Source organism: Furipterus horrens, unplaced genomic scaffold (genome assembly GCF_987537825.1).
Source record: "Furipterus horrens unplaced genomic scaffold, mFurHor1.1.pri manual_scaffold_5, whole genome shotgun sequence".
Lineage (NCBI taxonomy): Eukaryota > Metazoa > Chordata > Mammalia > Chiroptera > Furipteridae > Furipterus > Furipterus horrens.
This window is the reverse complement of record NW_028327175.1, coordinates 127,370,105-127,387,462: the sequence shown is the minus strand read 5'-3', so window position 1 is coordinate 127,387,462 and position 17,358 is coordinate 127,370,105. Positions and strand designations below refer to the sequence as shown.

General features: G+C 45.7%; 1 protein-coding gene across 8 annotated transcripts in view; it reads left to right on the top strand.

Annotated features, from left to right (window-relative positions):
* Positions 1-17,358, top strand: part of SCNN1B (sodium channel epithelial 1 subunit beta) — a 69,730-nt gene that overhangs the window by 8,112 nt on the left and 44,260 nt on the right. For 4 of the 8 annotated variants that reach the window (XM_090277763.1, XM_090277762.1, XM_090277757.1 and 1 more), the window contains one exon: positions 8,442-8,516. The exons of 1 other annotated variant lie outside the window; for it this stretch is intronic. In XM_090277763.1, coding sequence (XP_090133889.1) covers positions 8,501-8,516 — 16 coding nt within the window. In that variant the 5' untranslated portion in view covers positions 8,442-8,500. Of the gene's footprint in view, positions 1-8,441; positions 8,517-8,944; positions 9,081-10,516; positions 10,641-17,358 lie in introns of all 8 variants that reach the window. 3 more of the 8 variants (XM_090277758.1, XM_090277759.1, XM_090277761.1) reach the window with 3 other exon arrangements.

Sequence of the window (17,358 nt, the reverse complement as noted above, 5' to 3'; positions counted from 1 at the left end):
TTCAGAGTAAGTTTTAAAATGACGATCATGGCCTGGGTGTGTGTGTCAAGTGGAGAGCAGACTGGGTTTGCAATTTGCTGGCTGTTGGAATAGAGCCTGTCCAACACCAGAGGACAGGTGATACCCTGACCAAGGGGTGCTGGTGGGTGCATTAAGCACAGAAGGGAAAGCCTGGTAGGGGTTGGGAGGTGGTCATTTCCCACCATCAGGGATTATTTAGGGATTGTTTCCTGAATACTGCAACACTTGTTCACAAGAATTTAAATTCCTAGAGAACAAGGGTTTTTTGGTTTTTTTCTGTTTTGTTCACTGCTTCACTCTGCAGCCCCAGCTCCCTGTAATGCTCAATGAATATTTGTGTGTGTGTCAAGTGGAGAGAGGACAAGTGAATGGCTGGATGGGTGAATGCCACATCTCTCAGCCCCTGGGAGACTCTGGCACCCTACCGTGAGACCCACTCTCCATCCCCATTCCGACTCCTGAATTCCCACTGGGACCTACCAATTGCACCAGGCCTGAGTTGGGTGAGCTGTGTTCCTATTGAATCTTATCTAGTTGGCTAAACAGCTCCTTTTCCCTCTCTGAAGACCTCTCACAGCCACATCTCATTCCTTCAAGGACATGTGGTCATTGCATGTTGTTTTGTTTGCTTATACACAATGAACAGCCTCGATTTCTCTTTCAACTCCTGATAAGGTTCATCAAATAAATGCTGATGAGGCCCATGTGGCTTTCTTCTCTACATGTGTGTCATGTTATGGGATTCTTTCTGCAATCATGAAGGTTGGGTACAAACATTATCCCCAGGTGACACACAGAGAAACAGCTCTCTCACTGAGTGATCTCATGGTGTCCCTCCAACAGTCCAGTGAAAGAGCTGTACAATTATCGGCATTTCACAGATAAAGAAACAGGCTCAGAGAGGTTAAGTAACTTGCTGAGGTCATACAGAGCTAGCAAATGGTTGGGCTGGGATTCTAACCCAAGCAGTATGACCACGAGCCTACTCTGCTGACCATGCCTCTCAACTGCCAGGTGTCATCTGAAAGGTGACTGTAGAGAAGAGTGGAAAGTTTTACTCCATGACAGGGCTCTTGAAGGCCTTGGTTCACGTGCAACCACAGATAAAGTTTCAGCTGTTGAATTCCTCAAGATCTGCCCTGAGTCACTGTGTGGGTGAAGAACCTCATCTCCCCCACCAGCGAAACCAGGCCAGAGGCCAGTTTGCATGTGGCTGTGGGCAGCAGCCCCTCTCCTTTCTGGACACCAGATTGTCAGCCTCCAAATCTCCCTGGGAACCTGGGAGGTGGCCATCCACAGGGCCTAAGCCCAAGGCCCAGAACAGCCAAGCTGGATTTCAGAGGCTGGCAGGAAGCAGGAGGAATCAAGGGAGAAAAACGTCACCCTCTTTCCCTTCCTTGTCTCTGATTCACACCTTTCACCTGGTGTTTAAGGAGAAAGGTTTATGTACACTTGATCTTAGCCAAAAGGCCCAGAAACGAAGGGAGGAAAGTTTATGTAATAAACTCCAATATAGTGGACTCCACTCTGGAGGTTTAGGGCACAGGGAGCCCAGCTGAGCCAACATGAATAGAAAAAGGCATGGGGAGCTGTGTTTTGCCTGTCATCTCACTTAATCTGCACAATAACCCTATCAAGTAGGAACATGATTGGAATGATCATTCTCATCATCATCACTGTCATCACCCTAATCATCATTATCATCACCATCATCACTATTATCACCCTCACCATACACCATCATCATCACTGTCATCCCCATCATCACCAGCAGCAATATCATGGACACCCACATGACTTCCCAGACCCAAGCTCCAACCTGCAGATGGGAAAACAGACCCAGACGACATGACACATCCATCCTCTAGAAAGATTAAGAGTTTGGCTCTAAAGTCTGAAAGCTGCATATTTGATTCTTGGTTTTGACACTTTCTAGCTGTGCGACTTCAGGCAAGTGACCTAACCTCTCTGAGCTTCAGAGTCCTTGTCTGTAAAATGGGACTGATTACAGTTCCTGCCTCATAGGGTCATGAAGGTCACACGAGCTGATGTATGTAAAGTGCTGGGCCTGGCTCAAATCATAAAAGCGAACAAATACAGGAGAACACTCTGGCAAGGGGAGCAGCAGTTAAGGGGAGAGCTTGTGGCATTTGATTGGGAGCTCCCAGGAGCTCTGAAAGTTGAGGGGAAGGTCCTGCCCAGCCACTGTGAAAATAGCATGGAGGGCAAGCACAGGGCAGCTTAGTGGTAGGACTGAAGAAACCACTCAAGGGCCCATTTTCCCCCCTAAAAAGCCAGGTTGTGGAGGGATGAGAAAGACAGCTCTTGCCTGGAACAAGGCTAAGAAGTTAGAGCTGGAGCTGCAATCCATCCAGTCTGGGAGAGCAGGATCTTTTTCCATGCTGTATGGAGGAGGTTCCAGCAAGAGCCAGCCACTCCCTGCTCCTGACCCAAAGAGTTCTCCAAAGCTGCCAGCCCAGACCCCCACTATTCATGGTACCATTTCCTTCTGGGTCCTTCTCCCTTTTTGATAATAGGTTGCTGAATTGCAGTAATGGTGGGCACTAAGGTCCATCCTATGACAGTCAACTCTGAGCATCTCACTTTCAGCCTCCAGGGCTGCCACGAACAACTAACTGTGTGGGTTGTGTGCTCCACATTCCAGGGGTGTCATTCACGCAGAATACATTGTGAATGATGCCCCGCTAAAGTTGTGCGGTGCACAGCTGTGTGGGGCAGCTCTATGAGCTTCCTTATTCCTGGAGACAGTACAGAATCAATCTTGGGTAACCCAGATCTGGCTGCATTCAAGGCAGAGAAGACTGAGCAACATCTGGATGCCAGTCACGACACAGAGGGCCTTGCTGCCCAAGGCTTGTTCTTCAGAAGATTGTGCTTGGGCATTGCAGTGACTGGTGACGGTGATGGATTACTGATCGTCCTTGGCAGATTATTGAGAGATAATGTAGCAGAGTGGTTATAGGAGTAGGCTCTGGAGTCAGACAGATGTGGGTTCAATTCTGCTCTAATATCCTCACTGTGCGACTATGGGAAAATCACTTGACCTCTCTGTGCCCCAGTTTCCTCACCTAAAAAATGGGTATATAATAATGGGCATGGATATACCCCATTCCTCTCTCTCAGGTAGAACTACCATAAGAAGGAAACAAAGTGACATGGGTAAAGATCTAAGCATAGTGTCCACCGAGTAGTTAAATGGTCCCTACAAGTTAAGGGTCAATGATATCACAAGCCAGAAAGGTGGGGCTCTGACTGGCCCATTGGAAGGCAGCTCCCTGAAACCCTGCCAGGGCCATGAAGGATTTGGGGCCCAATCTTAAGTCTTTGGCCCAGAGCCAGATCACGCCTGTGCTTGATCAGGATTTGTCAACATAACTTTTTCATAATCAGGCACTATTAAAGTTTCGAAGATTATGTGGGGGAGATTGTGTGCACAAATGCCGGGGAGGAAAAGGTCTGCAGTCCAGGTTTCCATGCCCTCGATTCATTCCTCTAGACTAGAGGTCAGCAACCTGTAGCCCCAAGGCCAAGTTCAGTCCACCACCTGTTTTCACGCAGCCTGTGAGCTAAGAGTGGTTTTTCCATGGTTGGTAAAAAAAAGCAAGAGAAAAATAATATTCCATGACACATGAAAATAACACGAAGTTCAAATTTCAGTATTCATAAGTAAAGTATTATGGAAGCATAGCCACACTCCATCATTTCATATCACCTGTGGCTGCCTTTAAACTACTCTGGCAGCATGTAGCTGCCATGGAGACCATGTGACCCACACAGCCTAAACTATTGCTGCTTCGCCCTTCACTAAAAAGTTTGCTGACCCCTGCTCTAGCAGGCAGTTCGCAAACTGCTGCATGTTGGAATTACCAGGAACTTTTTTAAAAGAGGTTGTTAATTTTATTTATTTATTTTTCATTTTTTTCATTCTCAACCACAGATACGCTTAGAGGGGGAGGGTGGGAGAGAGAGAGAGAGAAACATTGATATGATACACACCCCAACTGGGAATGGAACCTGCAACCTAGGCATGTGCCCTGAATGGGAATTGAACCCACAACTTTTCAGTTAATGAGATGATGCTCCAACCAACTGTGCCACACTGGCAAGGGCTACCGGGAAGTAAGTCAGACTCTGGGGGTTGAGCCAGGTATCAGATCCACTACACAGCTGAGTTTGGGAACCTCTGTTCCAGTCCCTACTGTTTGCCTTCTGCCACACCTGGGAGGGCTGAACCAAGCTCAGAAAGCTTGCCCAGAGTTTAAGCCCTTTTTTTGCCCCAAGTCCTGTGGGCAGGGTTGCTGGCTGGCCCTCATGGGCCTTATTCTGTGTGACCCATGCAGTAGGGAAATTTCACTATGGTCTCTGGGTTCAGATACTCTTGAGACACCCCATTTCCAAGTGGCAATAATCCACTGGATCTAATGTGACTTCATTTTTTAATATTACATGCTTGGCCCCTGAAAGCATTTGGGTTTGAATGCCCTCATTTAACAGTAAGGAAATCTAGCCCAGCACATTTCAAATTTTAACATGCACATGTGGCCCTGGGGGTTGCAATTCAGCAGGTCAAGTGGGCCTGCATGTTTTGTCTCTAACAAGCGACTAGATGATGCTGATTTGGAGGGCCTGGTACTTTAAGTAGTAAGGTTGTAGGCTATGGTTCTCAAACTTCAGTATGGTGCAGAGTCTCCTGGGGGACTGTTCAAACTCAGAGTTTCTGACTCAGGAGGCCAGGGGTGAGACCTAAGGGTTAGCCTTTGTAACAAGCCCCCAGGTGGTGCTGCTGCAGCTTGTCTGGAGCCAGACTTTGGGAACCACTGCTCTGGACTATGCAGTGTGTGTTCGACCCATTGGCTCACACCTAGGGTTGGGGGCTCAGAGGTCCCCTAGACAGTGATGTCTTTATTCCATCCAACATCAGAGGCCCAGGTGGTGCCAAGGGAGACAGGTCTTTCTTGTCTTCTTCATTCAGCTGTCTCTGACCAGACCCAAGCAGTTTCCTCAAGTTCAAACCCACAATTTAAAAACTGGAGGTAGCAGAATTTTCTGTCCACACATTGCAAACCTCTGCCTCATTCCAATAGGTTCTGACCCATGGGTCTTACAAAAAGGCCTCCCCCACGGAGGTCTCACGTTAGATGCTACAGGGGACACTGCTCAAGCAGATCTGAACCCCAGACATGCTGTCTTGGGTGGGCTCAAGCCTGCAGCCACAGACAGGAGGGGAGAGACCACACCCTGATGATAGCTGTGGCTGCTGCAGCTTCAGGAACACCAGCAGGGCCCTCTTGAGGGTCAGGCTGGGCCCAGCGCCATCCACTACAACTGTCTTGAACAAGAATGACGACCCTGGCCAGGACCAGTTTCCTAGCCCTTGAATCTGAGAGGGCTGGCAGCTGGATCTGGATGGGTGAACTAGAGTTGATCAAAGATTAGGTATTATTTAATTCTCTTCCTGGACCCTTCTGGGCAAAGACTGGCTGCCTCACAGGGGCTCTTAGTTGGCTCAAGAAGTCCCTGCTCATTGTCTGTTCCAGGCAGTGCCACATGACAGGAAGGCACATGGGGCCTGGCCCCTGGGGTGGGGAGGCTTGGGCAACCCTTGTGCAAGCCCCAGCTCTCCACTCACCAGCAGGGTGACCTTGGGTAGCAGCTGCTCTGTGGAGGGCGCAATGATGATACCTTGTAGGACTGACTGGAGGCGATGTATGTGGGTAAAGTGCTGAGGCAGTTTCTGGCATGCATTAAGTGCTCAACAAACTGTAGCTGCTACTATCAGCATAATAACAGATACTAATTATGATTATTTAGTTATGTGAACTGCTCTGCAACAGCCTCACTCCCATACTCCTGCAGTCTGGCAAACAGAACAGCTTGCTTATGCACAAAAATGTACCTATTTGGCCACAAATACATTCACTCTCATAGTCAACTCCTATTTAAGTGCCTACTATGTGCTGGCCATGGTTCTAGGCCTGCATCATTCAATATAAATACAATACAAGCCTAAGTCAAACCCACATAAGCAACTTTAAATTTTCTAAAAGCCACATTTTTTAAGTAAAAAGAAAAAAGAGGATTCCAACCAAGATGGAGGCATAGGTAGACATGCTTCACCTCCTTGCACAACCATAGAAGGGTCACAACTAATCTCAAAACATAGCCATAACTGCCAGAAAATTGAATTGAATGGAACTATGACAACCAAGAATTTAAAGAAGACTCATTTATCCAGACAGGCAGGAGGGGAAGAGACATGGAGCGGGGACAGAGAGAACACTGTGTGATGGTGGAATTGGCAGTCCCACATTCATGTGTGGCAGATAAAAGCTGAGCGGGGCACCTGAGGGAGCAATCCCAGCCACAGGTCAGACTGCGCAGCCCAGGGTTCCAGCACCAGGAAAATGAAGCCTCACAGCTTCTGCCTGTAAAAACCAGTGGGGGTTGGGGCAGCAGAAGAAACTACCCACCTCTCAGGAGAGTCTGTTTATTAGAGGGTCCCCATTATCCTATAATGAATGCAAACCCACCCGCTCTAGGAACCACCACCAGGACAGCAGCTAGAGATGCACCAGTCACATGCAGAAAGTGAGTGAAGTGAGTGCCAACCAAGCAGCATTGTTCTCTCGCTGACCCCTCCCCCACATATAGAGCCCCAAAGCAGTGAAACTGGTTGCCTTGTACTGACGAATACCTAAGGCTCTGCCCCTTACAATGTAACAGGTGTGCCCAGAGAGTCAAGGCAGTACTACCTAATACACAGGGGCAAGCGCAGGGAGACTGCCAAATTGAGGAGAAAAGAAATATGGCCCAGATGAGAGAACAGATCAAAACTCCAGGAAAAGAACTAAGTGAAATGGAAATAGCCAACCTGTTACGTGTAGAGTTCAAAACTCTGGTGATAAGAATGCTCAGAGATCTCATTGAGTATAGCAAATGCATAAGGGGAAAAATGAAGGCTGCACAAAGTGAAATAAAGAAAAATCCACAGGAAACCAATAGTGAAGGGAAGGAAGCCGGGGTTCAAATCAATGAATGGACCATAAGGAAGAAATAAAAAATCACCCAGTACAAAATGAAGAAACAATAATTCGAAAAAATAAAGAGAGAATAAGAAGACTTTGGGACATCTCCAAAAGTGCCAACATCTTAATTGTAGGGATGCCAGAGGAGAAGATGAAGAACAAGCAATTGAAAACTTACTTGAAAAAATAATGAAAGAAAACTTTCTTAATTTGGTGAAAGAAATATACATACAAGCCCAGGAAGCACAGAGAGTCCCTAACAAGTTGGACCCAAAGAGGACCACACCTAGACACATCATAATAAAAATGATTAAAGATCATGATTAAAGGGTTAAAGATAAAGAGAGAATCTTAAAAGGAGCAAGAGAAAAGCAGAAAGTTATGTACAAAGGAGTTTCCATAAGACTATAAGCTGATTTCTCAAAAGAAACTTTTCAGTTAAGAAGATACTGGCAAGAAGTATTCAAAGTGATGAAAAGCAAACACCTACCACCAAGATTACTCTATCCAGCAAAGTTATCATTTAGAATGGAAGGGCAGATAAAGTACTTCCCAGACAAGGTAAGGCTGAAGGAGTTCTTCATCACCAAGCCCTTATATGAAATGTTAAAGGAACTTATTTGAGAAAAAGGAGATCAAAACTATGAACAGTAAAATGACAGCAAACTCACAACTATCAACAACTGAATCCAAAAAGCAGAAACAAACTAAGCAAATGGCTAGGACAGGAGCAGAGTCATGGATATGGAGACCATATGGAGGGTTGTCAGTGTGGAGGGGCGAGTGGGAAAATGAGGGAAGAGGTACAGGGATTAAGAAGCACAATTGGTAGGTACAAAATAGACAGGGGGATGTTAAGAACAGTAAAGGAAATGGAGAAGCCAAAGAACTTATATGCATGATGCACGTACATAAACTAAGGGGAAATTGCTGGAGGGGGATGCCAGGCGGAAGGGAGCTAAAGGAAAAAAATTGGGAAACTATAATAGCATAATCAATAAAACATACTTAAAAAAACTGACAAAAGATAAAAACAAAATGAAAGTGTGTAGACAATAAAAAAAGGAAAAGGAAAAAGAAACAGGTGAAATCAATTTTCATTATTAATATATTTTATGGAAACCTTGTATTCAAAAATCACTTGAACATTTCATCTATATTAAAAGTTATTAATGAGGTTTTCTATGGTCAACACATCTTTTTAAAATTTTTAATTCTGGTGAACAATTTAAAGAACAGAATAAAATTTACCATCTTAACCATTTCTAAGTGTACAGTTCAGTGATATTAAATATATTCACATTGCCATGCAACCATCACTACCATCCATCTCCGGAACTCTTTTTAATATCTTTTTCATATGTTTTCTCTGAGGTCTGGATAGTGTTTTACACTGAAGGAACATCTCAGCCCACCAAGTGGAGTGTCCATCAATGAATAGTCCTCGATGTGATTAGTGACTTCTGTGTTGGACAGAGAAGTTCTGCTGGAGCAACAATGGGGATGAGAGGCCAGTACACATTCGCAGGAAATTTAGAAGTTAGTGGAGGGAGACAGACGGGAAACACATGAATAGATCAGATAGTCTCTGAGGGTGTACTAGTGCTACAGAGCATAAATAGGGCCATGGGCTAGGATGCTCTGGGGGCTGGGGTCCAGGGTTGGCCTCTCTGAGAGGTGGCATTTGAGCTAAGGCTTCAAAGAAGCAGTCATCTCCACAAAGATCTAGGGCGATAGTCCTCAATCTTGCCTGTGCATCATACTCTGTGTGGAAGTTTAAAAATATGTATGTAGACCAGACCCCACCTCAACCTGCAGAGTGAAGCTCAAGTGTGTGTGTGTGTGTGTGTGTGTGTGTGTGTGTGTGTGTGTGTAAGAGCTTGACTGAAGCACAGCCAGGAGAGCTGTGGCAGCTGCTGAGGACCAGTGGTGAAATGATCTTGGCATATTGGAGGAGCAGAATGAAGAAGGGAGGGAGACAGCAGCCAGGCCTCACCGGCCCTTGAGACAATGGTAAGAAGTTTGGGTTTTATTCTAAGTGTGGCGGAAAGCTGTTGTGGGACTTGTCACAGGAAAATGCAAGGTCTTCTAGACAAAAATTTTGTACTCTCACTCTTTGTCAAAGGCAAATAATCATAATCATAATCATAATCATAATAGGTTTAAGGTACCATGTATTATTGTCTTTAATCTGGTAATGGGGAAGACCTTCCCATTAAGTGGGTGGTTAAATATGAAATATGAGAGTGTGTTTCCACAAAAGGGTATGGAATCTGTGCGTTGGGTGGTAGGAGGTCTCAGGCTTACTGATCCAGTCTTCCCAATCCTAGACTTAGGAGGGAGACCTCTAGCCTCCTCTCTCCTCACCCCATCTCACCATCATGCCTATTGGTTCCTTCTCTTTTGACAGCTTTTATTAGTCTGCTCAGGTTGCTATAACAAAATACCACAGACTGGGCAGCTCAAACAACAAAAACTTGTTTTCTCAGTTCTGGAGGCTGCAGTTCCAAGGTCAAAGTGTCTCCTGAGGCCTCTGCTTGGCTTGCAGTTGGCCTCCTTCTTGTGTTCTCATTAAGGTCCCTCCTCTAAGAGGGCACATCCCTGGTGTCTCTTTGGGTGTCCAAATGTCTTCTTCTTATAAGGAGGCCAATCAGACTGAATTAGGGCCCACACTATTGGCCCCACTTAACTTAATCATTTCTTTAAAAACCCCGTCTTCAAGTGCAGTCACATCTGAGGTCCTGGTGGTTGAGGCTTCAACTTATAAACTTGGGAGGGGGACACAATTCAGCTCCAGTGGCAGACAGACAGAAGGAAACCAGGTGATTTTCTCTACCTCCCCTCCCCCTCACACACACACAAACAGTGGTCATATTTGGAATGTTGAAGTAAAAGGCACCTTCTAACTAGAAATGTTTCCAGCTGCAATCAACCCTCAAAACCAAACCAAAGAACATCAGCTGAATGTCAACCTTGCCCCCAACCCTGAAGGTCAGACATACTTACTGAACACCTACTGTGTGCAAGTTTCAAGCTCGAGCATTGGAAAATCTATCCTGGGATCTCCTCACCCAGTAGGACAGATTAGAGAGGGATATAAATAGTCATGATGTGAGGCATATGGGAACAAATAAAAGGAATTGTTCCACAAAAAATATCATGGGGCTACGGGGGCAGGGGTGGAAGGAGGAGAGATGACTTCTGTTCAGTGAACACTGGGAAATGAAGCAAGTACTATTTTCCCCTCCTTTTACAAATGGGACTATCAAGGCACAGAGAGGGTAAGTCAATTCTATAAGGTCACACAGCAAGTAAGTGACAGCTGGGATCTGAACCCAGATTCTTAAGCAGTACCCTATTTTAAAGGGGAATAAAAGGAGAGATGTAGGTTGGGGCCACACTGAAATGTGTCTTGAAAACCAGCTAAGGGTTTGGCCTTTATTCTGCAGACACAGAGAGCTGTTAAAAGTTTCTGACAGAGTGTGACGTGGTGACCTCTGAGCCTCTGGGAAGTGCATTCATTTGTTAAGCTGGGAAACTCCCCTTCCAGCACCTGTCTTTTCTAAACTGAAGGTAAGTAAGTAAACTTAGGAGCCATCTATGTGTTTTCATCCTCCTTTCCCCAACAATGATAGTAATAGCCAACATTTACTCAACACTATGCTAAGAGCTTTACATGCATTATCTCATTTTAATCCTCCCTGAAAATAAAGGCCCAAGGAGGGAGATGTTATTGCTGGCCCATTTACAGATGAGACAACTGAGGCTCAGAAAGGTGCTACAATGGGTCCAAGACTCCACCCAACTCTATCTGACTCCAAAGCTCACATTTTGAATAATTAGATTAATTCATGTTTCCAAATGGGAGACAGAGAGCTGAACCTACTACATGAACCTACTACATTGGATATACAAGTATGTATCCAATCTGAAATTTTACCAGCTTGACTTTATTTTTCTGACTCGAGTCAGGGACGCTGCATTTTATTCCCAGTGGAGTCACCACCTCCCTCCTCCACCTCTCCTCTCCACACGCCACACACTGCTGGCGTCTTCCAAGGCTCACAGGTACTCTCTGCTCCAACTTGCCTCCAGCCTTGGCAGAGAGGGAGCAAATGAAACTGGCTGCATTCTTCCCTGCTGGCTGTCAACACACACCGCCTACCCTGGGCAAGAGGCCACTTGCACGGCTTTGGAGGGGGTGCCATGGGCTTGTGTGCTCACCATTGGCACCCCAAGTTGTCTGTCCATTAGGAAGTGATGGCACGGCTCCTGGCATCAGGCATGGCGGGTGAGGCATTTTCCCCTGTAAATATGACTGTACAGGATAAGCCCGGTGCAGCCAAGTCCCTGGCAATAAGGAAGCAAACACGGCTTCAAGACTCTGTCAACAAGCGTTTGGAAGTCAGGAAGCCTCCAGGAAATACAAGTTCTGAAGCTGCCACCTCCTCTGAAATCCATCTTTGGCTTTCCCTGTCCCCAAGAGGAAAGGAAAGGTCCTCCTGCCTAAATTGTGGAAAGAATGGTTGAGCTGCTGAGACCCCAGGCAGATTTTTTTAGTTGATTTAACATCCTTTTCTTTGGGGCTTTTTAAATTTTTATTTATAAAAGTAACAGAAATTTTTAGAAAACAGTTGCAAATATTAGAACACAGACTGAAGTGTATATCCAATCTGAACTTCTTGCCCTGACTGGTGTGGCTCAGTTGGTTGGGCATTGTTCTGCAAAGTAAAAAGTCCCCGGTTCAATTCCCAGTCAGGGCCCATGTCTGGGTTATAGGTTCGGTCCTGGTAGGGTCAGGGTGCATTTGAGGGGCAACCAATTGATGTTTCTCTCTCACATCAATGTTTCTCTCCCTTTCTTTCTCCCTCCCTTCCCTTCTCTCTAAAAAAAATAAATAAATAATCTGAACTTCTCTTGCAAACCCCTGTTCTGCCAAATAGTAGACACTTGATCCCAATCAGTCCAGCATTTCCCCTGTCCCTTCCCTGAAGTCACATCTAAATTCTAAGAAGCCTACATTTATTTATTTATTTATTTGAATTTATTGGGGTGACATTGGTTAATAAAATTATATAGGTTTCAGATATACGATTCTATAGAAGCCTACATTTTTAAAAAAATTTTTCTATAATTCTTACTGCCTAACAACCATTTTTCCCGACAATCCATTTTTCCATAAAACTATAATCTCACTTTTATCAAGTAACATTCTATCATAAACTTTTTTCCATGTTGATATAAAAATAAATTTTTTATTAATTTTTAATCATATAAGCAATATTTGTTCATGGTAGAAAAGTTGCAAACCACAGATAAACTAAAAGTATTTTTTTTAATAACCACAGATTCTTTCACATGAAGTTAATCAGTATAAATATTCTGGTTAATCCCATGAAAATTGCTTTCCTATGTACGTAAACACCTAAAAATTTATAGTTTTCTAAACAAAAATAATTAACCATTCTTCTCCAGGGCTCCCAAATATTTCATCTTGTGCCTGTACCATAGTTTGTTGCATCCTTCTGCTCTGTTGTACATTTAGGTTTTCTTGCCATGACCATCTGTGCCCATGCAGAGAACACAGGTAGTGAGGGTTTCATTGTCACAAGGTGTGGTCACCTTCAAACCTACCTGTGGTACTTGGCCACCAAATGAACAAGGAAATGACAAACCAGGAGCACTCTGACCTCCTGACAAGACAATTCCCACAAGGCTTAGCACATTGGCTAGAGGCCAGATAGGTGCTTATTTCTCCTTTAAAAGGCCATTCAAAAAGGGGGATTTTTCTGGCAGCTATGGCCACATCTGAGGTTTTGGAGTTTAGGGTCTTTGGGCTGGGTTGGCAGGACATGTGTCAGACTATTCCTAATGGAGACTGATGCCATCTTAGACCAGCAGTAGAAAAACCAGCAGAACGGGTTTTGTAAGAACATGGCCTTGTAGAGCAGCTAGGGGCCAAGGGGTCCATTATGAGGGTTGTCCTTGAGTCTCAAGTGGCAAGGTAGTTTACCTAATCTGGTGAGTTAATGAGACAAGGGAGGATCTTGGCTGAATCTGTCTCCTTGTGCAGTGTGGCATGTGGACATAGTTTTTAGATGGTGCATTGACAAAGGTCTTTCATCTCACTAGCAATTATTTGTGTTGTATTAGAAAACATATATAATTAGTAACCTCGAACCTGTGATTTTGTGGACGTTGTTGCTTGGGACAAAGATCAAGTAGGTATTTAAGTAAAAACAAGAATGAGTCAATGTAAAGAAAGATATTGAGTCAATGAGAGTATAATTGGCACCCAGTTGCAACCCAAATCAAGAAGACAGTACTCAAGGTCTCACCTTGGGCATCAGGAGTTAGTCCCTCAAAACACGAAGCCAGCAGGCTGCCATCAGCTTCATGCTTGACCTGCCTTTGGTATGAGGCAGCTCCTTGGACCTTCAGAGGCAGCTCCTTGGACCTTCTTCACCTTGCAGTGTGAGCTGGATCAAAGATCCAGGAGGTACTGGAAATAAGCAGTCAGAACAGGTGTGTGATCTGAGTTCTCCACCCCAGGAAGCTGGCCTGGTCTGGTCACTTTCACTTGTGAACACAGAGGTCCTGTCCTGCAACATGTGGTGAATGCTCTGAACTTGGGCCTTGCTGTCACCACCTGCGCCATAACTTGAGTGTTTATTTATTTATTTTTTTACAGTTTATTGATTGTACCATTACAGTTGTCCCAATTATCCCCCTTTGCCCCTCTCTGCCTGGTACCCACCTTCCCTCCAGCAACCCCTACCCCCTTAGTTCATGTCCATGGGTCATGCATATAAGTTCTTTGGCTTCACCCTTTCCTATATTATTCTTAATGTCCCCCTGTATATTTTGTTCCTACCAATTATGCTTCTTAACCCCTGCACCTTTTCTCCCCACCCATTCTCCCCCTCCCCACTCCCAGCTACTAACCTTCCATATGATCTTTATACCTATGATTCTGTTCTTGTTCTAGTTGTTTGCTTAGTTTGTTTTTGTTTTTTCAGATTCAGTGAGCATTTATTTTTGAAGTAAGATTCTTAAATGGGTCTGTGTATTTGAGGTTTTCTTTAGACTCTGGATAACCATGTTGGCATAGGAAGGGGTCCCAGGAGCCTCCCACCACTGTAGATGATCCTATTTAGGTATGTGTGAGTCTTTTTAAAAATAAAATGGTTCTAGGCTTTTTACTCTCAGCTCTTGGTGGGAGCTAGTAAAAGTGACTCATAGGAGGTAGGTACCGGATCATCACCAGAAAGGAGGTCCCCGCATCTGTGCCCTCAAAATGTCAAAGAAAGTGCAGACAGTTTCCTTTCCTTGTGTCAATTTCTTCTGTGATCTTTATAACTTTTACTATAAAAAAAAAATTAGTTCCCATATCCTTTGTATATTACCACCGAAGAGCTGCGTGGCATTTGTCTGGTTAAAATCATGTTGCAAACGTGTATTTAACTGTTCATTTTAAATGCTGCAGTGTTCTATTTGTATTTGAAAGACAATCATTTTTACCACTTGCATAGGCCTTGAAAAATAAAAGCTAGCAATGCCTATAAATCAAGCATTGTAAACCAATATTTAGAGAACACCTGCATAGGTAGGTGTTGTGTTGTCCCCAGTATTTAGATGAGAAAATGGAGGCACAGAGACGCAATGTAGCTTGCCCCAGGTTGCACAGCACACCTGGATTCAAAGCTTGGCTCCAGCACCCGAGCCCTGAGCCTCTCCCTTATATGGGGAGTCATGGGTAAGCCTCCTGCATGTTCTGTCTTTATTGGATTTCTTTCCGTACTGGGAGAAATTCACCTCCCACTCCAGCTGAGGGATAGGAGACTCTTCTTTTGAAAATATGGCCCAGCTCAGCCAAATGTCAGTGGCTACAGGCAGAGCCAGTGTTTGGTAGGACCGCCTCTGTTAGCCCAGGTGATGCCTTGGAGCAAATTAGAAAGATGTTGCTGTGTGTGGGTGCAGACCCTACGGGACCACCACTGGCACATGGAGCATGGGTTGGACTTCAGCTCCCATCCAGAAGCTTCCAGCCTGAAGAGGCACATCCGGTTCAATCTTTCAGGTTCCCCAATGGTTAAGTATGAAGCAGGTGGAAGCAGCCATTCTTGGGGCCATAGAGGTCTTGTTTCCACCAGGAACACCAGTCTACTGAGAAGTGTTGATAGAACATTTCCTCCCAAAAGCCTGTCTCTTGTAGATCCTGTAGCCTGCTCTTCATGTAGTGCCCGAGGGGCAAAGGTGTGTGGTGTGCTGGACTCTGAGCAAGGGCGGTCCCTATGCTCCATCCTCCACTGAGCTGACTGTGGGGAGGGAGAGCACAGCGGGGCAGATTGCGGCTTCACACCTAGAGGCCAGGCCAGGATTTTTAAGGTCCCTAGTACAAGCACCCTGCAAACTGTGGGTAGTGTTCCACCAGCAGCTGCTCTGAGCAGTTATGATACCTGATATTATCACTCATCTTTCATCCAGGACCAGTCGGATGGGCACAGCACTGTCACTCCAAGCTGGCAGGTGACAGGATGGAGCCTGGCTCAGGGCTAGGGCAAAGACGGCAGCAGACCCTGCCCCACATGCTTTGCCCATGTCAACTCCTGTTGTGGTCACCGCTACATTCTTAGCTCTCCTTGGCCGTATTCAGTGCCCACTGCTTTGGCCTAATGGGCTCCCTTCCTTTCCCAGCACTCCAGATGACAAAATTCAGGCCATAATTGACCTCTTCAGGAAAGATGGTTTTGTTTTGCCTGGGAACAAAGAAAGAGTGCTAGTACCTGAGTTATGACCAGATTTCCCAGGGTTTTCAAGAAGGTACAGGGAGGAAAGTGCACAAGCTGGGGTCCCCTGTCCCCCAGTTTGATGCAGCCAGCCTTTGACAGGGAGCCCTCACCACTCTTCTCCCATGATAGTTTAGAATTAACCCAGGAGGAAGGGAGTCTGTATTCCAGGTCTGGGCTCTGTGTCACCCCCTGCATCTTGTGGGCTAGCAGCAGCCATGCAGAGAGGTGGGATGAATTTACATCACCACGAGGTGTGAGGTACAAGAAGGGCTCCATAGGGAAACCCACGGGCTAGAATCAGCAGCAGAGGGTGCTGTGCTCCCCTAGGCTCCCGTCATCATGCAAAGGGACATGCAGGGCCAGGTCACCTGCAGTAGTGGTGAGGGCTCCATTCCAGGGCAGTGACCCCCAGCCCCCTGGGCCTCCCTTCACATGGGACGAGTGTAGGAAGTGGTCTTGTTATTAGCCAGCATACACGGGCTATGTATATAGCTGCTGGTGTCAGGCAGGCTGGGTTTAAGTGTAGCTTTTTATAGGAGCTGTCTAGGAAAGCCAGCCGCCCAGCACTGGAGACCTTGGATACCATGGGATTTCCTTGCCAGGGGAGGACTCAGTCCCACAAGGAGCAGAGCCTGGGTACTACTTCCTCAGCTGGTCATTTACCCAGGAATAACAGTCCCAACAACTCAGGGTCATTTTGAATGATTCGGCTCCTTGCATAAAATAATAATAATAATAATAATAATAATAATAATAATAATAGCAGCTACCATGTATCCAGACTAACTATGTGCAGGCACTGAGCAAAGTGCTTCCCATGCATTGTCCCATTGAATCCTGGAAACAACCTAGAAGGCACGGGTACTATTATCTCCATTTTATGGATGAGACTCCAAAAGACCAACGTATTGTTGTCATGGATTGAGCCTCTCCCTTGAGGAAATAGGAGAGCAAGATCCTAACTGGGTCCTGACTCCCATGCCCCACCCTTTCTATCCCGAGTGGGAATGTAAGTCATTTGAATCCTTCACGTCAGGCATTTGATGGCCTGTCAAAGGCCATGGGATGAGCTTATCTGTGCTGTGGCTGGGATTTCCTCACTGCCCTTGGAGGGTTTCTCTGCCTCACAGAATGAGAGGGTGACTCTGCCCTCACCCCAACACTGAGAGAGACAGTGGGACACCTACCAACGTGCCCCTCATCACCTTCAGACACCACCCCAAAATGTGGGGCTGTGACTCCAAAAGACATCTCCATAGGGCGTGGGAGTGTGGCCACTGCCTGGACACCTTAGAGACAGAAGAGAGTGACCCATTGATGACCCTGCCACAGAGGACTCAGTGGTGACATCAGCATGAGTTTGCCACAAATTCTTAGCATTTCAGGGCCGGAATGAATGTGAAAACACATCTTAACCAGTGCCTTTCAACTGCTCATGTCATGGCAAACAGAGAGTGAGCATATCTGTATCACATGCAATAGTCAAGGGACAAGGCAGC